Source organism: Dipteris shenzhenensis, chromosome 31, assembly GCF_047967505.1.
Source record: "Dipteris shenzhenensis isolate YYH24624 ecotype China chromosome 31, Dip_SZ_1.0, whole genome shotgun sequence".
NCBI classification, from domain to species: Eukaryota; Viridiplantae; Streptophyta; class Polypodiopsida; order Gleicheniales; family Dipteridaceae; genus Dipteris; species Dipteris shenzhenensis.
The window spans coordinates 1,268,534-1,294,817 of NC_141626.1; the positions used below are offsets into that span (position 1 = coordinate 1,268,534).

Sequence of the window (26,284 nt, forward strand, 5' to 3'; positions counted from 1 at the left end):
GGATAAGCTGGATGGTACCAACTACTCCCTCTGGAGTTTTATGGTACGCAACATTCTGATTTCCCGTAATTTGTGAGACTATGTAAATGGGGATGAGATCCGGACTGCAAATGTGGCACCTAATACCCCTCCCCAGCGAGGAGGCAGAGGTCGTGCACAGGGTACAGCTGCAGGACAAGTTATTGGTGCAGTTATACCTACCACTTCAGAGCAAAAGAGATGAGATTCACGTGATGCTTTAGCTTTGTCGTGCATTTCTCTTTCAGTGAAAAGATTCATCATTCTGCATATCCGGTCGTGTAAGACCTCAAAGGCAGCATGGGATATTTTGGAGAGCATGTATGCAGCTCGGAATGATGCCAGGGTGTCTTTTTTGAAAAGAGAATTGTCTCATACACATATGGAAGAGGGTGACTCCATGTGAGTGCACCTCACAAAGCTACAGGATTTACAAGAGCAATTGCTGAATATTGATGAGATCATTCCTGATTCAAAGATGATTACCACTATGAATTCTCTTCCTGAGTCTTATCTCAGCTTTCATACCTCGCTGAATTTGTCATTGAGGGGGGGTGCAAATCCTCTCAATTTTCACGAGTAGATAGGACTTCTGTTGCAGGAAGAGCAGACCAGGAAAAACATGGCTTCACGAGCAGGTGAACATGCCATGCTTTCAAAATTCAAGCCTAAAACAAAGGGACAAACAAAGACATCAGCAAATCATCCTTCCAGTGGTTCGGGACAGCCTTCTCAAAAGGCTAAGGGTGATGCAGGTAAGCCCAAGAAGAAGGGTATATGTCATTACTGCAAAAAGCCTACAAAAAGAGGCTTGCAAAAGAAAAGAAAAACAGCTCCGGTATGGCCGTTTCAGACTCAGCTCCTCATGCATCTGACAATGAGCAAGCTACAGCCAACTTTGTGGAGCACGACTATGCCTTCTTGTCTTGCATTTCAGACTCTCAGTTGGCTGCTCCGGATACTACAGCCACTTGTAATGATGACTCTATGTTTTTTTGACATGCAGTTATGATTCTCCCAAGGATGCATCAACTTTCAGTGTCAATGAGACGCAAAATACATGGTATTTTGATAGTGGTGCCTCAAAGCTATCACTTCCAGGAAGTGTCTTTTTACATCTCTGCATCCACCTCCCGTTGGTAAAAAGGTCACATGTGCTAACAACTCCTCCTATTCAGTTCGTGGTACAGGAGAAGTTGAACTTACAGCCATCGATGGCTCAACATTCAAAATTTCTGATGTCTTGTATGTGTCTGGTATCACAAAAAATCTATTTTCAGTGTCCACTCTTAACAGAGCTGGATTTCAGGTCATTTTTGAAGATGACAAGTGTGCAGTCCATGACAGAGAAAATGACTATGCCTTGAGATTGTCTGGCACTTTGTTACGTGGTCTTTTTCAGCTTGACATGTATGAGAAAAGCCAGCACATGCTCTTGCAGTTTCCACTCCTACTGCTGCTATGCAGAATGCGGAGTTATGGCATGCCAGATATGGACACATGCATTATGGCAGCTTGATGACACTTCAAAAACATGCTATGGTTAATGCATTGCCTCCTCTTGAAACACCTCCTCCACATGCCTGTGTTCTTGGTAAAATGCACAGATTTCCTTTCAAGAAGGATGGATCAGTAAAAGCTGTTCGAAAATTACAGCTTATTCATAGTGATGTCTGTGGTCCCATGAGGACTCCATCATTGGGTGGTCATCTTTACTTTGTCACTTTGATAGATGACTACTCCAACTACACTTGGGTTTATGGGGTGAAACACAAATCAGAAGTGTTTATGGTTTTCAAACACTTTGCAGCCATGGTTGAGAATGAATCAGGACTCAAGATACAGACATTACGCACAGATAGAGGAGGGGAGTATTTGTCTGCAGATTTTGATGCATTTTTGAAAGACAAGGGCATTGCACATCAGCTTACAGTGAGGCTAACACCTCAGCAAAATGGCAAAGCTGAGAGGAAAAATTGTACTCTTATGGAGATGGATAGATGCATGCTAAAAGGCAAAAAATTGCCTCACAAATTTTGGCTTAAAGGTCTCATGTGTGCCAATTATGTTTTGAATCGGGCTCCCACAAAAGCTTTGAAGACCAAGACTCCCTATGAAGTTTGGCAAGGGAGAAAGCCTTCTGTGGATCATTTTCGTGTTTTTGGATGCCTTGCATATGCTCATGTGCCCGTTGAGTTTCGGCATAAGTTGTTTGATAAGGCAATCAAATGGATTTTTGTTGGGTACAGTGCAGAAAGCAAGGGCTACCGTCTCTACAATCCTGTCACACGTAAGATTATTGTCAGTAGAGATGTTATATTTTCAGAAAATTCAGCTCACACTCAAGCTGAATTTGATTTGCCTACTTCTTCCGATGATGTCTTTGAGGGATTACTACCCATTGCCTTGGGTTCCCTTGCTGATATATCTGATGCAAATCAAAATTTTCAAGATACCTCCACATGCTCCGATTCAGCCATAGGATATCTTACCACCTCCACAAGCAGTGGAAGAGGTTGTTCAGCAAGAAATTGCAGATATACATGTAGCAAAAACAGTTCCAAATTGGCTTTTACAAACTCTCAGGGAGAGTAAAATTGATGCTCCATTACTTGGCAGAACTCGGAGTCCATGGGGGGGAGCTCTTTCAGTCGAATCAGCTTATGCAGGTACTCTTCTTGATGAGGAGGAGCCTGAGACATTTGAAGAAGCACAGGATAATGTGCATTGGATGATTGTCATGCACGATGAATTGCAGTCCATTCAGAAAAATCAGACATGGGAAGTTGTCGATTTGCCACCAGGTAAACATGCCATAGGTACACGGTGGGTTTTCAAAGTCAAAAGAAAGCCAGATGGGTCTGTTGATCGGTACAAGGCAAGGCTGGTTGCAAAAGGATATGCTCAGAAAAAGGGCATAGACTATGAGGAGACTTTTGCTCTTACATCCAGAATGACAACCATCCGGTCAGTTATAGCCATGGCTGCAAATTTTGAATGGAATGTTCATCAGTTGGAAAACAACCTCCGGGCTTTGAAATTTCAGGAAACGCACTTCAGGTATGCAAGCTGAATAAAGCTTTGTATGGGCTGAAACAAGCCCCACGTGCATGGTATGCCAAAATTCATGCCTTTCTGACCAGCAAGGGGCTGCACAATAGTCCAACTGAGAGCACCCTCTACATCAAGAAGGATGGGGGGGATATTTTAGAGCACCCTCTACATCAAGAAGGATGGGGGGGATATTTTAGTCATCATTCTTTATGTAGATGACTTACTCTCACAGGGTCAAATGAGGATAATATTGCAGATTTTAAAGCTGAATTGCAGACCACTTTTGACATGTCAGATTTGGGGCTGCTACACTTTTATTTGGGGATCCAGTTCACTCAAGAGAAAAGTGGCATTGTTATGTCTCATTCCAAGTATGTGCAGAAACTCTTGGATAGATTCAACATGTAGGATTGTAAGCCCATAGCTACTCCCATGGAGCCGGGGCTGAAGCTTACAATGCATGATGCAGGTGAATCAATTGATGTCACACTCTACAGTCAGGCTGTTGGATGCCTCATTTATCTATGCAATACACGACCTGATATTCAGTTTGCAGTTTCTCAAGTGAGCAGATATATGCACAGCCCAAAGACTATGCATTGGCAGGCTGTAAAACGCATCTTCCGTTATTTGCAAGGTACAAAGTCTTTTGGCTTGATGTTTCCCAGGGGGGGTGACTTGCAGATGCATGCCTACAGTGACTCAGATTGGGCTGGAGACTATGACACTAGGCAGTCCACAAGTGGCAATTGTTTCTTTTTAGGCAAAGCTTGTATTTCTTGGTTTAAGCAAGAAACAGTCTACAGTGGCTACCTCCTCATGTGAAGCTAAGTACAGGGCAGCTTTCACAGCGACAATTGAATGTGTTTGGCTGCGTCGTTTATTTGCTGATCTTCATCTTTCATTGGAGGGTCCTTCTCCAATTCTCAGTGATAGTTAGAGGCCAAGAATCCTGTGTTCCATGCTCGCACGAAGCACATTGAGGTTCACTATCACTACGTCAGAGAGAAGTTGCATGCAGGAGAGATCAGTATAATCTATGTGTCAACACGTGACAATGTTGCAGACATTTTCACCAAAGCACTTTCACGTGAAAAGTTTGAGGCATTTCGCAGTGCCCTGAACTTGCTTGAAATCAAAGGAAAGGATCTTGATAGCATGAAGGCACAGTACGCAGAGTCAGCGGAGTTTGGCACGCAGTTCCAGTTAGCTACGACGCTTACTCCAGGCCATTACTCATTAGAGGACGGTTGGCTTTTCTATAAGAAAAGGTTATGTGTACTCAAAGATAAACGGCAGTTGCTTCTTCATGATGCCCATGACGCCCTTACCAGTGGTCACAGGTATCAACGGGACTTTGGAGAAGTTAGAGCGCTATTTCTATTGGCCAAAGATGCGGAAGAACGTATACGGTTATGTGCAGAATTACAAATATGCAAAAAGGTCAAGGCTTCCCACAAGAAAGCGGCAAGCTTACATATGCCATTGCCAATCCCCAATGGTCCTTTCCAGGACATAGGTATGGATTTCGTGGGACCACTTCTAGCATCCGCAGGTACACATAATACTCAATGTCTTACTATTGTTTGTCGCTTTAGTAAATATTGTATGCTCATTCCTTGCAAACAAACGGCTAGCGCTGAAGATGTAGCTCGTTTGTTTATCAAGTATTTGTATCCCATTAGAGGGTTGCCAAAGACCATCACATCCAACAAGGACTCCAAGTTTACGTCTAACTTTTGGCGAGCCTTGTTTGATAATTTTGGTACTAAGCTGCAGATGTCCAGCGCTTTCCATTCACAATCGAACGGCGAGACGGAAAAGTATAATGGTATGGCATTTGATATTTTGAAATCATATTGTCATGATGCTCAAAGAAAGTGGAAGCAGTTTCTTCCGCTTGTGCAAGCCATTCTAAACGATACCTATTCTTCGAGTATTGGTCGCACACCTTATGAAGCGGCGTTTGGACATCGATTTACCTCATTGCTCGCTCGGATGGTGTCTCCATCTCTTGAAGCCAACAAAACCAGCGAATCCATGGCAGAGATTACGGAGTCCGTGAAAAGCCACATCGCCAAAGCTCAAGCATCGTATATACGCCAAGCTAATAAATCCAAACGAGATGTCCAGTATAAAGACGGTCATGGGTGTATCTACGCATTATCAAGCAACGATTGAAGCAGGTGGGCAAGCGATGTCCTAAGCTGTCCTTCAGGAGCTTCGGACCATTCCCTATTATTCAAAAGATCAACAATGTCTCAATGAAGTTACGCCTACCAAACAGTTGGACTATGCACAACGTGTTTCATGTAGCTTGGTTGAAGCCATATTTTGGACCTCTTTTAGAGATTTCCGATGAGCAACAACCTGAAGTTCTTGATGAAGCCGAAGTTTTGCAGCCAGAACAGATCCTTCTTCATAAATTCAAGCATGGGTCAAGACGAAGGATCCGAGAGTTTTACACCAAGTTCCGTGATTGAGGTACCCATGAAGTAGTGTGGTTGGATGAAGATTTTTCCAGGAGTCTCCCCAGATATTGGCAGACAACTTGGAAGCAATGAACCTACCACCAAGTTAAGAAGGAGGGAATGTCACATGCACCCCTGCACTTGGGTGCAAGGTGACACACTGGCTACATGGACAAGTGCATTATAGTTCCCAGATAGGAGATTTTGTCGTATGGTGTGACCCCTTTGTGAGCCCTTGTCCAGGGACAGTCAGGCACAAGCTACGTAGGTCAGTCTCTCAGCCTTAGGTCAAGTCAATAAGTCAGTTCTTGTTCACTAGTACCCACTGGAGAATAGTAGGTTAAGTGTTTCCATCTTATAGTTTAGGTCTTAGCCTAGGTTAGGAGTCCCTTTAGGGTTCCCAAAGGCTTGACAGGTAAGCAAGGAAGGCAGCCTGCAAAGGCTGCCCAAAAACTCCCCTGGCAAATGAGCCAAGGAGGGCTTTTTATAGGCTGGTTGTAGGCCATGTGAGTTGGAGAGGGAGAGAGAGCAGAGTGTGAGAGCAAGAGAGTAGGAGAGTGAGAGCTGAAAGCAATAGTTGCAATAGAAGAGTATGTTACAACTGAAGAGTGGGATAGGTTTTGTCTAAGTGACAAAACCTTATCCTTCACTAATCGTAGTTAGTGAACTAACTGTGGTTAGGGGGAAAAACCTCTAAAATGAGGGAAAAGTGCCTCTAACCTACTTATTACATTACATTGGTCACTGCTAAATTATAACAATAATTCTAACACCCCCCTGCAGTGCCAATGTCATGTCAATCACCAAAAGGAGATATAGTGGCTTGCTCAATGGTCTGGATGGAACCTTTCCGACTGAGAGCGTCTGCAACGGGGTTGTTTTTGTCGGGAACATACTCGATCATTCCCCCAAACTACTGGAATATCTGACTCCACCGCTGTTGCCGATCACTCCATTGCGTACTAGGCATTGTCTGAAGCCACTTAAGGGCTTGGTGATCTGTCTTCACCGTGAAAGTCCGTCTGTATAGGAAAGGCTTCCAATGTTTCAATGCTTGGATGACACCGAGGAGCTCTCTGTCATACACTGAATAGTTCTTTTCGGCATCGTTAAGCTTTCTGTTGTAGTATGCCACGGGCCTATCTTCTTGCTGTAAAACTGTCCCTATGGTGACATTGCTAGCGTCTGTGATTATCAGAAATGGATCATCCCAAGAGGCGATCTTCATAACTGGTGCTGTTGTGGCCAACTGTTGCAAGTCTTGGAAGGCCTGCAAAGCTTTGCCTGTGACTTGAACTTTTTGTTTGCGTGTCTTTAATCCCTTGAGTAAATTTGTAAGAGGGGTTGCGTATGTTGAGAAACCATGTGTGAGCTGTATGCTTAACACAAACCCACAAAGGATCGGATCTCCTAGGCCGTCGTGGGGACAGCCCAACTTGTGATAGCTTGGATCTTCTCAGTGTCCAATCGAATCCCTTGAGCACTAATGATGTAGCCCAAATACTGAATCCAATCCGAATTCACTTTTCTTTGCATTGAGATATAGCTGGTTATCATGTAATAATTGTAGGGCACATTGCACATTCTTAATATGCTGCTCGGCTGTCGCAGAAAAGATAAGGATATCATCGAGAAAGATGAACATGCACTTCCCAATATACTTTTCGAATACCCGGGACATCATCTTGTTGTACCGCCAATCAGGCGTCGGAACATGCTCATGGAACCACTGAATCCCGAGGATCATGTCGCACCCCATCAAAGGAGTCAATATAAAATCCTCCATAAACATGGCCTTCTGAATTGAAAAAGTGAACTAGATGGCCTTATGCATGATGTGTGTGCGCAAGCTGGGCGTGAACCCGTCCACTGCAAGCTCATGAGGCACCAAGGTGCACCCCATTGTCTTGGCAAGCTGAGGGGAGATGGCATCTTCTGAACTCCCCATATCGAACATGACAATAAACTGATGCCCGTTAGCTGTGCTGTACGCTCAAATGAGCGCCTTCTTTTGATTTGAGAAGTCGCCCTCCTTCTTACCTTGAAAGACCACCGTGGGAACGGCGTTCAAAGCAGGGAAGACGGCATTCGTAGCTGAGAATGGAGGTGGGGTTGGAAGAGCCAATACATTGGCGATGGACGAAGTAGGTGCTTTCGCAGCCTTTTTGGCAAGCCACTTCGGACAATCCTTCTTGCCATGCCCAGCGATGTGGTGGCAATGAAAGCAGCAATGTTCTTGGTGGTACCGCTTCTGCTTGTCAGGCTGTAGATAGCCTCCCGTAATACCCACTTTAGCCTTCTCCTCCGGAGTCATCTTTGGCTTTGACTCCTTCTTTTGACCAAAAGCTTGGCCGTCTTTCTTTTGGAACTGGTTGTCCTTCTTCCGATCCTTACCCGTTGTGTTGTTAAATTGCTGCTTGGCTTTGGAATCTTTGTGGACCTGCTTGGGCTTTTCCTTGTTCAGCATCATCTCTTGATTTTGTGCGAGAGTTAGCGGCCGCTCGTAATCCGGCGGGTTGAAGTTCCGAATGGTAAAACGTATGTTCGTGTCCAATCCTCGAATGAATTGCTTCATTTTGGCGCTCTCTGTCACGCCCAACTGTTGTGTCAATTTGATGACCTTGTTACTGTATGTCAACACAGGCAAACCATTCTGGGAGGACGAGCGAACTCATCCTCCAGGTTAAGCAGATATTGAGGTGGGAGAAAACGGGCTTTGAGGTCGGCCACAAACGTTGCCCAAATGAAATTCGTCTTAAACGTGTTTGGGTCAGTATGCTTACTAGCCCAATGCTGCCACCAAGTCACGGCCTCACCTGTAAGATGAGGGGCTGCAAGGTGGACTTTATCTTGCTCATCTTGAATCTGTGCTAACTGAAAATGAGCTACAAACTGATGAATAAATTGAAAAATTGCTGAATGTTCACACTTACCATCATACTTAACAAAATTTGGAGTGGACCGAGTGAGTGGTGTTACCTTTGTCGATGGCGAAGCTGTGGCGGAGACGGCTGTTGCGCTCAAACTTGCCTGCATAGCGGCTAACATCTGTTTGTGTTGGAGAAGCATCGCCTCTCGGTCTAGCTTTTGTTGCCTCTCTGTCTGGGCGAGCTCTGCGCGTCGCAGTGCCTCCTCATTTTTGCGTTCCTCACGCATCATCAAGAGCAGTTTTTCAAAATCTGTGGTTCCTCTTTCTTCCAGTGGCTTTTCTGCTTCCTTTTCCTTCAGAGGTTGTTTTGTCTGGTCCAGTTGTCTTCTACTTTCTTCTAGCTGGGATGAATGTTCTTTGAGTTGCTGCAGCAGGACCTGATTTTGCTCTAGAAGGTTCGCCATCACTTCTTGAGCATTTGGCGGAAGCGTATCTTTTTGGTAGTCTTTCTCCTCTTCAAAGTCTTCGCGGTTGAAATCTTTTTCTGACCCTTCTATGGCGCTTGATTGTGTATCCTTTCCGGATCTCAACACAACCATACACTCGCGGTAGTCAAGCTGGATACAGACCGAAGCTCTGATACCAATGTAATATGCAATGGCTATCTAATCGTGTAATTCACAGCAAGACCTTCTTTAAACCTTTAGGGAGGAATGAGTGTTGTTTACCATAGAGAGAGAAAGGAGATGAGGGTAGAGAGAGTAGAGTTGACAATCGATTGGGTCTCTGTATCCACCGAGGGCCCCCTGATCAAAAGCCCTAAGGTATCCCAGCGAAATTCCTAAAACTAGGCCAGACGGTACCTTCTACTACAGTGACTTCTATTCCTAGATATCCCTCAGTTTATGGCAGCCATGTGAGCACCCTGAAGCCCTATAAGGTTGAGGAAGCAAAACCTTCATACAGGCTTAGCCCCATGGATGATTCAAAGGACAAGAAGGACAAAGTGGTTAAAGAGTTATCACAAGCCATCATTGAGGATAGGAAGAAGAAAAAATCTCTACTATCTTTGTGGTGAAAAATGGACCCCACAACATGTGTGCAAGGCAAAGGCAGGAGCTAAACGGAGTATGATCATTGAGATTGAGGATGACCCCCTTCTAGAGGACCCTGCAACAGAGCCGGAGTTCCATGATTGAAGTTGAAGACCAGGTTGATGTGGAGTCTACTCATGGATCCAAAAGGGAACCTTCCTTCTTATTCGACCCTGGTGGGTCCACTCCATGTGACACCAAGGTTAATGGTGACTACCACTCTGAGCATCCAAGGATATGCCTGCAATGGAGGGTTGAGATCATTGAAGATTACATGGATGTTGGCAGAGATTCAGAGGGGAATTCTTGTGTTGATGATGATATCCTGTTTTGGGACACCCAGTCTGATCTGTACAGCATCTCTTCTGAGGCATTAATGGGGGCTCAAAGTGCCCAAACTTTCAGACTAAAAGGGGCCATCAATGGCAGACCTGTTCATACCTTGGTGGATAGTGGGAGCACTCAATTCATAAATTCTAAGTCTGTCCAAGCAGTCAGGCTGCAACCTACAGAGATTGATCATGGCCTGCAAGGAGAAGTGGCTAATGGAGAGCGTACTATCAGTAGGTACTGTTATCAGGCCACCCAAATACAGCCGTCACCAGATTATACTTTCCAAGGAGACTTATTTGCTTTGGATGTGGGTCCCATAGACATTGTTCTAGGCTGTGTATGGCTGAGAACCCTTGCTGAGATTATCATGGATTTCAATCACATGTTTATGAGATTCTCCCATAAAGGTAAGCAGATATTTTTGAAGGGCTATGAAGCACCTAAGTTGACTCTCTTTTCTTCTAGGCAGTTGGCAAGATACCTTAAGAATGTTTGTGCAGTTTATGCCCTCCATCTCTCCAAGTCTGAGGACACAAATGAGGCCCTATGAGGACTAAGAGATGAAAGAGCTGTTAGAGTATTCAGATGTGTTCGCTGATCTACCCCATCATCTCCCACCTCAAGAGACATTGACCACTCCATCACTCTTGAACCAAGGTCCAAACCAGTCAACAAAGCCCCCTACAGGTTGTCAAGAGTGGAGAGGCAGGAGGTGGCTAGGGAATTGAAGGAGCTACTGGATAGAGATTTTATTACTCACAGCCAATCCCCCTTTGGCTCACTAGTTCTTTTGGTGAAGAAAAAAGATGGATCCTATAAGATGTGCAGTGGGAGAAAGACTATGCTCACTCTCTCTCTTGCTCAATACTAACTGCAACTGCAAAATGATGCACTCAATACACAAGTGGTTCTGTGGATGTGAGTGAGAGAATTAGAGGGAGAGAAATGCAGTGGGCCTCTGAAGAGGAATATATAACTGAAATGTATGAATGCCCAAAGGGCTGAATACAACTGTATGGAGGGGCTGGAACCCTCATTGCAAAACTGTATAGACTAGACTACCTAGAGTAGGTGAATCCTCACTAGATCCCTGTAGAGTGAAGCCTGGCTACTGCTGCACTGAAGGCTTGGAAGGCCTGAGGTGGGGATGAGAAGTGAAGGCCAAGGGGGCTGCTTTTATAGGCCCCTTGGGCCTGACCAGCATCCTGTTTGCTGACCAACTGGGCTGCTCATGCCCACCGACCTGCTGTTGGGCCGGCTTGCTGACGTGGCAGTTGATCCTGCCACATGGCACTTCTGATGTCAGCGCTGCCATGTGGTTGCCTGCAAGCCACGTGGCTGCCTACGTGGACTGCTGCTGAGCTGGTTGCCTGTGTGGCAGTCCAGAATAGCCATGGGCTGTGGATGCCCGCGACATTCCCTTTTGCTGAAACTCGAACTAGGGTATAAAAGTGGCCTCCTGTCGTGTTGATGGAGGTGACTGGCTGTGGTATACCTAGTTGATAAATCTTGATCTGGATACTTGGTTTATGAATCCAAAAATGGTTGCTAAGCTCATGAGTCCTGATCTGCAGGTACCGAATTCCTGGATTTGGTGCTAACTTCTGGTAATGATAGGTGTTATGGGTTAATACTCTAGGATGATGCTCCATGTGGTTTTCCTTGGTGCATATAGGTGATAGGGACAGAGGAAGACTGGGTTTGAGAGAGGCGTCCTGGTCTTGTTGTAACACTGTGGTCTGCTGCAAGACTGTATCCTGCTGTAGTACTACTGTGCCGGTCTCGAACCCTTTGAATGATTGATATCAAAGGTCAAGCCAAGCCTTGGTGCTGATATTCTAGTCGTACTTCTAACTGGTGCCACCATAGTGCGTCCAAGATGACGTTCGCTACTTGAGTAGTGTGACCTTGAGTGGTCGACTGTGTACAAGCTCGTATGCACACTCATAATCCCGTGGCCTGAAACTTCTACATACCACTGGATGCCCCATGGGGAAAGTTGCTCAGTTTCTGACAGTCCTCTAGCTGCAATTGTATAAACATTTGAGTGAATCTATTGGCATAATGATTCACCGTCTCAGTGTCTCCCTGGCGTAGCTTGAAGAACTCTAGAGCCTGTCTAGGTACTGCGGTGGCAGGAACCGTGATTGAAGGTCTTTCACGAATTCCATGCAGCTCTCCTAGTCTGCATCATATTGGTCCTTCTGTCATTTGAGCCACCAGGTGACCGCCTTGCTTGTGAGGTGCATGGATGCTAGGATGCACCATTCGTTGTCCTTCGTAGGCATCACTGAAAAATAACTTTCGAACTGATGAGCCATGAAGTCAACACTAAGGGTTCCTGCTTTACCATCGTATCGTGTGAAGGTGAGCTTCCTTGGGAAGGAGGGCTTGGCTGGAGTTGGAAGTCTTTCCATTTCTCCCCCGGCTGGTTGGAGGAGAGAAATGAGAAGTAGTCGGTCCCGTTCTTCCTTCTCTTTTTGAGTGATATGTTCTCGGAGCTCCTTGGCCTCCTGAGCCTCACGGTCCCGGAGTTCCTTGGCTTCCCGAGCCTCTCGATCACGTTCGTCTTTTGCTGATGAGAATGATAGTGATGAGGATGAGGATGATGAGGAGGAGAATGCAACTGATGTTGCTGCTGCTGATGATGATGATGAGGATGCAACTTGAGGCTTGAGCCTCATTAGTTGTGATGCATGTCGGCTTTGTTTCCCGGTTGTGGCAACCGGCAGCTTGATAGCCTGGCAGCCTTTTGAGTTTCTTATATGATGTTTTGCAGCTTGCCTTTGACGTTTTGGTGTAGTATCTATAGGCTACCTTCAATTTCCTAGTATCTACTACTTGCTATCTTTGATCATGATGTTTTGGCGTCTATCACTATGTATCAGAATCCAGATGACTCTGGTCCTTGGACTCTTCCATGAATCATGAATTATGACATTAAAATTAATACAAGTTTGAGGTTTGGAGATTGAAGTTGAAAGTTTTCTATCTCTCTCAATTGAATGTGTACAATGTATATTTTCATGGTATTATTTTTTTGTAAGATTAGGGTCACGGATGATTCAGCCCTAGGCGCTGAACCATACTCCAACCATACTTTTGTACCTGTATGACTTATGCGTATGGTAACGTATGGAAAAAAAAATGTTCACAATGCTTTTCATGTGAGTCATTCTCAAACCTTTTCAAGAGGATATGCCTTCTGAGATGCAGCTTGAGGTTGAGGAACTTGATGAGGTTCTAGTTCTAGAGCAGATACTGACACATAAGGAAAGGAAAGGGAAAGAGGTAAAGTTTCCCGTTGCTATCTAGTGAAGTTTCGGAATTATTCACCATTGCATGCGAAGTGGCTAGAAGAGGCTAATCTGGCAAATACACCACATTTGTTGTAACTTACTTAGAAACTTTTCAGCTTGAGTGCCTCCTTCAAGCTCAGCAGAGCGTAGGTTTGGAGCATTGCCTGATGCTTAAGAGGGGGGTGGTACTGTCATCTCTTTGTTGCAGATAGACTCAAATATCTAGAAGTTGCTTGGCGACATTCTATGTTTCACCGGAGGTACTACTTGTTGACAATATATTTGCCTTGCCTTGGGACGTCTATGATTTGTGTACTAGGCACTATTAAACAGTTTGTTGCAGTGCATATGGTTTGCTATCCTAGGCTTTGAAAAAATATATATGCAAAAATAGTTTTGTAATACATGTTGGAACATGCTTATGATGGCAGCAGATATCTGCCAATGATATGAGTTCACTTTGTACATATATTCGAGTTTATGGATATTTTTGGTCAACTTACAAGCGGGAGCCTGGACTGACCACAAAGGCTTGAGGGCTGGTCACGTTTCGAGCACGAGAGTAAGGAGGGCTCACGGACTGGTCGCGTTTTGGGCTTGAGAATCAAGAGGGCTCACAGTCTGGTCACGAGTTGAGCGTGGAAGCCAAGCTGCATCATAAGTTAGAATGTGTTGTCTTCTGCCTGCGAAATGTTTCGTGAGGGGCTGGTTGGACATCTAGGTCGCGAGTTGATTGAACTAGGCAGTCGGGTCATTGAGTGCTATCTGATGCCGCCATCTGCTGTGGGCATGTGGCTGGTCACAAATGCCTGAGTTTTGCATCACAGATGTGTACTTGGAGAGCGGATTGGGCACATAGGGTGCGACTCCCTACTTGTACTGTTTTTGGAAGATCTGGCTAGACATATGGAAGCCTGTGTCATGCAAGGGAACTCATAGTGAATAGCTCTATCTTTGTTCAAGCTTCCGTTGATGCCGGCTGCATACTTATGCTTTCGATCTCTGCTCTGAGCAAATAAGAGGTTAAGTGGGCACTTGAGGCAGCTATGGGAATTGTGTGACCAAGCATGGGTTGGAACATAAATGGATGCCTATTGTTATGCTTGGTGAGAGCAGAGCACAATAGGAATTTCGCATGGGTCATTGATGCCTAGATGCAAGAGGGATTGTATCCATTGTGTAACCTGGTATCAGGGCCTTCCAAATATTAAAGAAATACCGAATGTGGAGCCAAGGTTTGGGGCCTATCTGTGACTTTGTCCTGGGTGCAAGAGCATTGTAGCTCCAAATTGGTTATTGTTGGTCTTAAGGTTGGTTTCAGACTGTCAGGTCTCTCTCTGTGCAAAACACCTAGATGTCTCTGTAGTTCCTTTGCTGAAGATGATATGAGGAACATATAGGAGTATCTGTATCATCAAATCAGCCAGTAGTCATCCCTCGCCTCCTAGGCGTTCATTGAAGGATGTGATCTCATCATTGTAGAGTCTGAATAAAGTGGGTGAAAGGGGGCATCCCTGCTTCACTCTGATCATGCTCTCAACCCAATCTGATAGGCCCTTTGGGGCACAAACTCTCCCCTTGATTGACTCGTATAGGCTCATCACCCCCTATATCATAACCTCTGGAATTTGAATCTCTTGGAGCCTCTTAGTCATGCGAGATATTAACGTCCTCGGGAGTCCTCTCGGGCCTGTGGGATGAAGTGCACCGAGAGAAAAGGATCTCATACGAGCCTAAGTGGGCTGAAGCAAAGGGTGCACTAGGCCCTTGCTGAGTGCTATGCTAAGCTAAAGAGCTCAAGAGCTCAAACAAAACTCAAATCTCAGATGAAAAGCTGACAATTGGAACTCAAAAGCCAAAACCTGGCACCGTGGTGGCTCTTTGGTGGGCTGCAAAGATATCTCAGATCTGCGTCTGTTGAGCTGTCTCTTGTTGTGGGCGGAGGATGTGGTGTCTTCGATCTCTTTATCCGATGGGCTATGTCAAGAGTGACACCTCGTCTCTAGCAATGTCCTCTGAGGAGAGCTGAGATAGACCGGATCTTGATCGTGCGTGCTCTGGTCACTCTCCGTGGTGTCATGGTGTGGTCTCTGCATCCCTCCTTGCGCAGCTTCACGTCATCTCTCCCCTCTGATATCCCACCTGGCTCCTCTTCCTCCAACCTCCTATGTCTTGGAGTTGACTTAAATGTATAGAAGTCCGTGACATGTCGATGTGCTCAGTCTAGCTCAGCATCCTGCAGCGTGGTCACTCCTTGCTGCTCTTTATGTCGCAATAGCATCTCTCTGTGTCGTCACATCTCAATTGGATAGAGCCCAATGGAGACCTGATCATGGAAGTGGATCAACAGTGATAGTGGACCAAAGCTGTGCTCCTCCTAAAAGAAGTGGTATCATCCTCGGATCTTGTAGTAGGTTGAGCAGACAGATAAGAAATGCTCCTTTGTCTCGATGTCCCCTAATGTGCATAACTTGCAGATCTGCTACTCTCTGGGTATGCATGCAGCACGTCAGCTGTTTCTTTTTGCTTCTTTTACAATTTAAAAAATTTCAGGGTTAGGTTAGGTTGTGATGGAGATTTAACCTGATTTAATTTGAGCATATGCACACATAAGGGAGAACCATGGCAACAATAGTTGTAACCTGATGTCTTCATAAACAAACATGATTCAGTGGATAGGGAGAAAATACCAGCAGGGAGGAACCAAGTGGATACTGGTGGAGAGTCTTCAGAAGAAGAAAAGATAGTGACCAAGTAGGATTTGTCCCCCTTACCACTTGTTGCAAACAATGTCTTTGAGGCTCTGAATGATCAGGAAACAGAAGATTGGATAAGAGAGAATGAGATGGCTGTGGACTCTTTAAAACCAGGGTGGTCTCAAGAGTTTGAGAATGATGTCAATCAACTTGATGCCAATATGAGTGACACAGAGCTGGACGACTTAGAGGAAGAACTACCTATGAACACTGGAGAAAGATGTTGTGCTGGTCAAAGGTAAGCAACAAGCTATTATTCAAAACAAAAGAAGGATATCACAAGTGAAAGGTCAAGGAGCCCCACAAAAAAGCCCTGCCCCCAAGGCTAAAAAGGGGAAAAGCAAAAATGGTAAGTAGTCCTTTTTCTTTTCTCACCCTGAATGTGTGTGGTCTAACTGACCCACTCAAGAGTCGGGAACTGGCCAGATGGCTTAAGGGAAACCTATTCTCTCCCACTTTTTTGGCCCTTCAGGAGGTCAAGGTAACGCAGGTACTACTGGAAAGTTGTTTGAAAGTCATAGATAAAAGAAGAATTTAGTACTACACTACCCATGATGAAGGAAAAGGAGGTGTTGCTGTAGGGATACTCTCTCACTACAATGAGGGTGTTACTTACATTCACAAAGATATAGGTAACAGATGGATCTCTATGCACTAAAGAATTAGAGGTATTGACTTCTCAATCACTTCTGTTTATGCCCCTACAGGTGCATCGGAAAGGAGGCTGACATGGGAGTCACTTAAGATGGTAGAGAGTACAGTTTTAGTAGGAGACTTTAACATGGTAGAAGGGCCTCAAGACAGATGGATTCAGAAAGGATCAGTCCTAAGAGGCTTTGAATTGCAGATCTGGGAAGATTGAGAAGAAGAACAACAGTTGGTGGATACAGGATGCCTAGGCTTGTTCACTTGGTGCAACAGACATGTGGAGACTTGAAGAGAGAGGCTAGGCTAGACAGGATATACATCTCTCAAGGACTGTTAGATCTGTCTCTCCAAACGAAAAACAGAGTCTTCTCTTCCCTCACTCTCAGATCCCAAACCATCTTGTCTCTCAGTCTATCAGTCTTTATGTCTGTCTTCTAGTCTTGTCTTTTTGTCTTACTCCTAGTGTCCACTTAAGGAGGGTGTTGGAGATAAGTGCACACTAAGTGTACTATTTCCTAGTCTACAATAGTCTAAGTCTAAGTCTAAGTCTAAGTCTAAGTCTAGTCTTTATGTCTTGAGTATGTGCCATGTGGCACTTCTACAATTATCCCATAAGCACTCTTGCTTTATGTCTTGTAGTTTGGCCCATATATTCAATGGGTCACATCATTGTAAACAATTAGTCTAGCTTGTGTCTTGTCTACACTCTTCTCAAGGTATTTCTTATCTTTCAGTCTTGTCATCTCATTTCTAGTTTCTAGTTCTAGTTCTTTCTTCCATATTCCAACAACATTCATAGTGTCCATACTTTGTTCGAAAAGCTGTCTTGTACTCATCGCCTTCTCGTATGCGAATTTGATGATAACCTGAACGAAGATCAATCTTTGAGAATCGTGTTGCATGTAGAAGTTGATCGAAGGGTCATCGATGCGAGGCAATGGATACTTGTTTTTGATAGTGAGCTTGTTGAGGGCTCGGTAGTCGATGCAGAGGCGCATTGACTTATTCTTTTTTTCCACAAGTAGTACAGGAGATCCGAAAGGGCTACGACTGGGCCGAATGTGACCTTTGTCGAGTAGCTCGGTGACCTGTCTTTGGATTTCTTCATTTTGAGTGTAAGAAACCCGATAAGGAGGTTTCGACGGTGGATTACTGCCGGGAATAAGTTCGATTGGGTGATCCACTGGTCGTCGAGGTGGTAACTGCTTTGGCAATTCCTGTGGAAAAATATCCATGTAAGGCTGGAAAAAAGGTTGGTTGAGGTATTCAGGAGGATCCTTTGTTGGTGTCTCCTCTACTGCCGTAACCAACAGAAGTGAAGTCTTTACTTGACGTTTACGAACCCACTGCTTTACTTGTAGGGCAGAGGCAACTGGGGTTGAAGGAGAGTCCCTAGAAGCAGTTAGCTTAATAAGTTTTCCCTGGTGGACAAACTGGATAGTATGGCTGCGAAAACTGATTGATGGATCATAGTCGTAGAGCCACTGTTGTCCGAGTATGACATCGTACCGAGAAAGAGGCATGATGTCAAAGTTCAACTTGTCCGTATAATGTTGGATGCGAAAAGACAAGTTTTTGATCCTGGTGTTGCACAAGAAAGTCGTTTCATTTGCGAGTTCAATCTGATAGTCCATGAGACTAGGACTGGTGGTCAACTGAAGTTTGTCGACCATAGAACTAGCTAGGAAGTTATGAGAACAGCCACTGTCGATGAGGATGGTGACCGTTGTTCCACGAATCGATCCTTGAACACAAAGTACTTGAGTGGCCAGGGAAGGTCCGGGGTTGCTGGCAAGGCTCAGGTGGATGGTATTCGCCATTCGAACAGCTTTGCCTTTCTTGTCTTGTGCTGGGGTAGCATCTTCTCTTTGGGAAGTGCTAGGTTCCATATTGGAATTTTGCTTTGGTCGCTTGGGACAATCGAACCATCTATGGTCGCCTGTACAGATGGTACAAAGTCCTTTTGTGCTGGAGCTGTTCTTCTTGTCAGTGGCCGCACCTTTATATTGGGGATGTCGGTAATGACTTTGTGAAGAAGAAGAGGCGCGATCCTTGGAGGAGTGCTTCTGTTGGAATCCAGCAAATGATTTTTGAGTCTTCTGGGGATCTTGAGACTGTCGCTGACCTTGATTACCAAAGTTTTTTCGAAACCTGGTGTTATCTTGAGGGCGAGCACCTTTGGCCAGAGGAGAGTTCTGTGTGCGATTAGCACTCTGCTTCCCTGTGTTTTGGAAATCTGTAATGCGCTCTGCGTAAGCAATAGCGCCAGCTGTGGTGGTGATGTTTGCTTTAAGGACATCAATGCGTAACGAGGGATTTAGGCCTGAGATGAAAGCATGAAGGCGATCATCCTCAGTTAAACCATCAATCTCCCGCACCAATGTGGTGAACTGAGAGATGTAGGAAGACAGGGAGCTCGTTTGCTCCAACTGTCGGAGTTTTGAACGTGCTTGGAAGTCCGCATTGGTAGGTATGAACTGCTTACGGAGCACGTGTTCAAAACGTTCCCATGTTAACACACTTTTGCCGTCCTCTAAGCGTCTTTGCCACCATAGAAAAGCTGTATCCTTGAGGAGGGAGGCTGCCAAGGCGATCTTTTTGCCTTCAGTGAGGTCAACAGTGTCAAAATACATTCGCATTTTTGCGAGCCATTGGTCAACTGTTCGGCGATTTGCATTGACCAGTGTAGGCTTCCTGAAGTTTGATGTCAAGTCTTTTAGTTTTGGAAGCTTGAAGTAAACGGTAGAGGGCACGTAGTTCGGTGGGAATGAATCCGCATAGTCTACTGGTTGCGTCATGTCATCCTCTGTATGTGTGGTATTGCGAGAATCTTGAAGTTGTTGGACTTTTTGGACCAAGTCGGAGATGCTGTCCTGAAGTTGGGAAATTTGAAGTTGCAATAGTGATTCGCCTTGTACGTTGACTTCAGGGGTCTTTTTTGGACTTGATTCTTTGATCTCTGGAGAGGCTTCACGCGAGCGTTGCGACATATCGGAGATCCCTGTGAGAAAAGCGTGAACTTGCGCTCTAGTTTGTACCATTCCTGGAAGAAGATTCGGGCTGCTCCCTGAGGTTGCTCATGTTGGAGGGGGCAGGCGAGGTAGGATGGAACCACCCGTGGAATTCTGGTAAAGGAGGTCCTGTCTGCGGTAACAGTGGCGATGCCGAAAGTGGTGTTACTGCTCGTGAGAGGACAGGAGTAGGTAGCAGAGTCCACGGATCTGAGAAGGGATAAGGAGCTGCTGTCGGAAGTGGAGGATATCCAGGAGAAGGAGTGCCTTCAGAGTGTAAATACTGTCTGGGAGAAGGTACAACCTGTAGAGGAGGATATCTGGGAGCTGAAAGAGGTGGAGAGTACCCTGGAGATGCCGAAGGTGAGGGGTAAAATTCTCTCCAAAGATGGACAGCAAACTCTTGAGGAATATTGGGTTCTGGGTATCTTCGTGTCTCGTGGAACACAACCTGTACTGTGCTGAGGAAATAATGTAACTGAGGTGCCTCACGTAGAAGGTAGAGGATGTGGTCCAACTCACTAGGAGGGCACATGCCACAGAAGACCCAAGATGCAAAAGCTCCGAAATGGGCTGGTTGTGCAATCTGAACACGATATTGTGTGGTAGATGATGCCTGAGGTGTCCTTGAAATGCCGGGTGAATTACCAGGGGTTTCCATGCTTTAAGGGAGATTCTTTCATTTGCTGTAATTTGTTAATGGAAAGAGAATCCTTAAAAGCAGATTGGAAAGACTCCACCTGGCAATGATTTAATCTGCCAAATTGTTGTGTAGAAGAGGCCTGCAAATCGCTGTCCGGAGATCCATGTTGCAGTGGTTTGCGAGGAGCGGATCGAGGCTTGTCTGGTCCGGGCTGTTAACAGGCTGTCTTCATCGTGAGAGGAGGCTGCAACTGTTGCTGATTTGGCAGGAAAAGATGGCGAAACAAGGGGGGGCTGCAGGCTGTCAATGGCAAAAAACTGGTTGCAGTTCCCAGGGCTGGACTTCGCAGGTGAGGCAGGGCTGTCACGCATTTCACGCTGCAGGCTGGCAGGGAAATAGCAGGTAACCAGGGCCGCAATGGCGATGCAGGGCTTGCGCAGTTAGGCTGGCGTGGCTGGCAAGGCAAATGACTGCGCAGGGGGGGGGGCTGCGTGCTGGCGAGGCCAATGATTGCGCAGGGGGGGGGCTGCGTGCTGGCGAGGCCAATGACTGCGCAGGGGGCTGGCGTGCTGGCAAGGCTAGGGCTGCGCATGAAGGGCGTGCAGGTCGGCTAGGGCTGCGCAGGGGCTGACGTGCAGATCGGCTAGGGTGGGCTGCTGCTGCGGGTAGTTCCGTACGGTGCAGGCCGTACGGGATATCAAAGAAGGGGTGCCTCTTTTCGTTTGGGCTGCCTAAAGTGGTTAGTTGCCCCAAAAATTAATTTGGGGGTTTAGTTAACCCTAGGGTAGCTAGGGTAAACCTAAGGGTAGGGGCTGGGTTTATTTTTTTTTCCCCCTTTTTACCCCTCTGGGTACCCTTTTATAGGTGCTTGGTGCCTAAAAGGTGTGCCTATTCGAAGGGGTGTGACCCTTGGAATAGGTGCACCTTTTCATGAAGGGGTGTGTCCCTGTTTTTAAAAGGGGTGTCCCTACATGAATAGGTGTGTCCTTTTGTCCACGATGGGGTGTGTCCCTTGAGTGAGGAGTCGAGACTCTTCATCAAAAGGTGTGTCCGATGGTGGAAAAGGTGCGTCCCTTGGTTTTGGGACAGCCCAAGCACCTGAAAAGACACGATTTTTGTCATGTCCATTCACATCAACTCGTGATGTGTGGGAGATGGAGAGGTCATAGATGACTTTAGGCAACGTTGGCGCGAAAAATTTTTACGCTCATCCTCTCCATCTCTTCCATGCACAATGTGCACGGATATCCTTCTAGCGGAAAAGATGTATCAGATGGGCGCTAGAAGGTGGGGGCATTTCCTACAGGCAGGAGCGAATTTTGCTTTGATACCACTGTAAGAAATCCTAGATTTATTATATTTAGAAATGTGCTAAGGAACAGAAAGGAGACTGAAATAGCAGAGAACAAGGAATAATTGTATTGCTTGAATGTCTGTAGGGTAGATGTAATGCCATCCATACAATTGGGCCTCTCTTATATAGAGAGTGAAGAGTCACACATGAAAAGGTGTGTACTCCAAAGGGTATGTGCATGAAGAGGTGTGTACCCCTTGTGAAGGGTGTGACCCTTGATGAGAGGGTACACTACAATAGGAATGTCTCTTCAATAGGATGTCTCTTGTGAAGGGTTGTGCCTCATTAGGAAGTGTCCCGTCGAAAGGGCAAGTGTCCCGTTGAAAGGGCATACCCTTCCACAAGTGTCCATTCATTAAACCATCCATAAGTCTAGAAATAGAGAAAGGAATACGTCACAGATCGTGACAGGTGTAGCAAACCTATGTGTCTGTGAGGGGTGAAGGGGACCGCTGCTGTAGGAATCTCCACAAGAAGGCCTTGGAGTTGTTACTAAACATGATGTTTAGTAACTCTTCCTCATTACGACGGACAAAAGCCCTCATTACGATAGACAGAGCCTGCTTCTTCCGGCGTACCAATTGACGATACTTGCGCATCGTCTCTGATTCGCTCAGAAGGTTATGCTTGGTCTCGAATCTGAGCTGATTGTGGAGATCCTTGCACACATCATTGTACCAGCTATTACAAGGAACGGTCCCAGGCGGTGGTGGACGAGTGGAGCGAGTAGTGTAGGGAAAAGCATGAAGAGCAGCCTCGTGAAGTGTGGGAGTAATCAAAGCCTCATAGTCCTGTAGTAGGGGTATGAAATATATGTGAGAATTGTAGAGGTGGGCGGAGTAGCTAGGAGAGACTACTAGTTCTATTTGTTTTACTACATATTGCATGCACTTTATCTAACTCTCGTAAATTGGGCCCACAACAAGCTATGATGGGTCGCCTTTCCACAAATATAGAGATGAGATGCGGGTTTCGCATAAAAACAAAGCCATGGTTTATTGAGCAGGAGGTGCTGGGAGCGGCAGTTGATTGGGCTGAGGTGGCTGCTTGCATGGTATAAGTCTACTCTTACTTGTAATCATACTTTTTAAATTGTTTTATTCTTTAAGTTTCAATCTAATTTCCAATTAATATGGTTTCACTCTTAGAATCCAAGCTCGAACGCCTCATCAGTGGAGGTGAGTGGTGATGATGAGGGATTAGGCTTACATGGCTTCGACAAGGGCCAGGGATCAGGCGCAGCTCATGAGGTTCAAGACTGTCCATGCCTCCTCCGCTGTGGTGACATGTTAAATTAATGCCATGACACATTAACTTACATTGCAGACAATAGGACACAATGCATCTGCAATTTTTTCTTGTCCATGTGAGAATATGATCCGCAGTTGGTACTATCTGTTGTCCTGCATTGGTTGGATCTGGTCTCGTAGTAGTAGTAGTAGTAGTATTAGTAGCAGTTTGCATATACTTCGCCATGTATATGCTTTTGTATATCAGCTCGTTTGAGCAATTTTGTATCACCCTTTTTGAAAGGGTAATTTTGTAACAAACAATGTTGTATATCTTTGACATGTATATGCTTCTGTCGCTCGGCTAGTTTGAGCGATTTTGTATCACCCTTTTCACAAGGAAAATTTTGTAACAAAAAACATTATTTTGTAATTGAAGCAGCCTGTGATGAGCAGCCCGTACAGCAATCCGTACTGATGTCATACAGCCCACAAGCCCTCTCCACCAAATGGAATCCACCCGCGACTTGCAGCTTAAGCCCTTGGCCGAGATTCCGTATAAAATCGTCCATTCAAAATGGCGTCTAGCAGCCCTCTCCAGCCCGCGCGACGTTTGCATAAGATTCCCTTGCCTAGAGCCTTCCAAGGTCCTCCTTGCCAAAGTGGGGCTGCATGGGCTTGCCACATGGCAGCCCATGCCTTGGGTTGCCCCCAAGGGCCTCATTTACCCCTAGCCCCCCTCTAGTGGGGCCTTTTTAAAAGGCCACCAATGACCAACTTTAATTCTAAGGTTCTTTGGGCCCCTCTTGGCCCTAGACCTTACATTTTCCCCCAAGGCACAAATACTAGGGGTTCTAGCACATCAAGCAACCCTTGACCTCGCTTCGGGTTTTCCCTGGGTCCCGCCCACATGTAGGCCAACATGCATGCGCCAAAAATCATGCCCTCGTGACAGTTGGATATTAAAACAACCTTTCTTAATAGGGTTTTGCAGGAAGAAGTGTATCTGAGTCAGCCTGTTGGTTTTCGGATGCTGGTGAGGAACATAAAGTATGCAAGCTCCACAAGGCACTTTATGGGCTGAAATAAGCCCCACGGTTTGGTATGGGAAAATTCATACATTTTTTACAAACATATTTGACAAAATAGTCCAATTGAGAGTACCCTTTATGTCAAGAAAGACAAAAATGATTTGTTGATTATCATCTTGTATGGATGATATGCTAAGGCACAAATGAAGAGAAAATTGCAGAATTCAAGAGGGATGTTGTGATCTGGTTTTGTTACAACTTACACTATTTGGGCATTTAGTTTATGCAAATAGATGAAGGCATTGTGCTCAAAGAGTCAAAACACATTCAGGGACTGTTACAAAGGTTCAATTTTCAGGTCTGCAAGCCTATTTCAATTCTTATTGAGCCAGGATTGTAAAGCATGTTTTCAGATATTTGCAGGGTACTCTGTCTCTTGGTCTGTTCTATGCCACGGGGAGACTCTGACTTGCATGCTTTCCGTGATTCAGATTGGGCTGGTGATTATGACACTAGATATTCCACTACTGGAAACTGTTTCTTTATCCCCAATTCATGCTATGGCTACTCTCACAAAAGGTGCCACCACCGTGGTAGGTTGGTGTAGACTCATGGTGTATAAACCATGGAAAATGAACTCATGGTGTACAAACCATGGAAAGTGATATCATTGAAGTTGTAGATAACTAGCACAAGGGATTTGATGATGATAACTTGTGTTAAGGGTTGTAAAAAAAACTCACACAAAACATTCACATGTGACCAATAACAAAATGGAAACGATATTTCTGCATATCCATGGAGTAAAGTAGTTCCGTCCCATCTTGAGGCAATCCTAAAGAATTGTTCATATTTAACCTTATCGATAGGACTAGATCATTATTGGGTGAATAGATTGGAAGGTGAATAACATGTAAAAGAATCAATAGATTAACATGAACCCATAGGGGAGAGCTAGCTGCCGCCTCACCTCCTAAGCCACCTCCAGGCTTGAGGTTTAGAACATTCCAAAGCCAAGACAACTTGACAATAAAATCCCGTGTCGCTCCATGATGTGACATTGTCTCATTCTTTGCTTTGAGGCCATATTGCCTTTAGCTTGAAGGTAGTGGCATGTAGGTCTTGATGCATAAGGGAGATACCTTACCCATGGCAACGACAGCAATTAAGGCCTCCACTCAGCAAAGGCTCCCTAATTCCTAGGACACTATCCTAGGTCACCGTCCTAATTGGGCTAGTCCTAACTTGACTAAGACAATCCTATCAAGTTTATTTGAATCTCATCTATGCTAAGCTCATTTGTCAATTTTAAGGCTAGTGGGTTAGATCCCCAGTTATGTCAACAAGGATGCAATACTCTCTTCCCTTTCATGCTCTTTTAGGCCCCCTCCACTAATTAATTGAGGAATTTATCTTGTTTTTTGAAGACTTTGGAACATTATAGGTATTTTATATTCTAATCTTGTGATGGTCTATAAATATCAATTTTTTAGTGCGCCTCATTGTTTGTTTTTCGTCTGCAAGCTCTCTCCTTTAGGAGTTACAAAGTTCATATCTGTCATCGTATAGGCTTATTGCATGTCTGGAAGAATGAGTTTGGGGGTAAAATATTGTTTGGATTCCCTTTTCTTTTAGTGATTGCTAATTGTTAAGATGTCATTCAATGGGATTGACACCAATACCTTGCATGTTTACATATACTTACATTTTCATGGACTACTTTTCTCTGGTCTGAGCATTTCTATATTGTGACAATTTCCTTCTCCTCAACAGGTTGTGGAAATTATTGTTCAAAGGCTGGAGAATGAACCAAGCTTTCATCGTCGAGTAGACTTGTTCTTTTTAGTGGACTCAATCACTCAATGCGCTGGTAATGTAAAGGGTATGAAAGATTGCTTCCTTAATAACAGTTCCCGAATCTAGAATCACATTGCATAACAGTTTTTCCCTCCAGAATCCTATCAAGTGTTCATAATTGCATAACTGAAACCTGCAGGTGTTGCAGGGGCAATGTATCCTCCAGCTGTGCAGGCTGCATTGCCTCGGATATTGAGTGCTGCTGCACCACCAGGGAGTGTTGCACGGGAGAATCGACGGCAGTGTTTGAAGGTAAGCTGATTATTTTTATGTTTGCATGACAACCCAAGTGTCCCCTTCCCCCCCTCCCCCCCGCCCCCCCCACCCTCTCTCTCGCGCGCCTCGTCCCGGTTTTTCCCCTGGTTGACAATAAGACAGCCATAACAAGGGCTGATTGCAAAAAAGACCATGAATAGAACTAAAGTGCCACATAACATCGTCAGAGGGTCCCACATAGCGAGATAGCCCCTCTAATGGCATCAAGCAAACTGTTAAAATATAGTCTGGGAAGGCATCATTTTTCACCATATTCAAGTGTAGGCTATCTCTAGATCCCTGAAGAACCCATCGTTCCTTGCTTGCCAGGTATGAAAGATTGTGGCATCTGAGGGCTGGCC

General features: G+C 45.3%; 1 protein-coding gene across 5 annotated transcripts in view; it reads left to right on the top strand.

Annotated features, from left to right (window-relative positions):
* Positions 1 to 26,284, top strand: part of LOC147880885 (ENHANCER OF AG-4 protein 2-like) — a 55,602-nt gene that overhangs the window by 17,565 nt on the left and 11,753 nt on the right. For 4 of the 5 annotated variants that reach the window (XM_087402206.1, XM_087402204.1, XM_087402208.1 and 1 more), the window contains 2 exons: positions 25,584 to 25,692; positions 25,807 to 25,919. In XM_087402206.1, coding sequence (XP_087258332.1) covers positions 25,584 to 25,692; positions 25,807 to 25,919 — 222 coding nt within the window. The remainder of the gene's footprint in view (positions 1 to 25,583; positions 25,693 to 25,806; positions 25,920 to 26,284) is intronic. The other variant, XM_087402207.1, reaches the window with a different exon arrangement.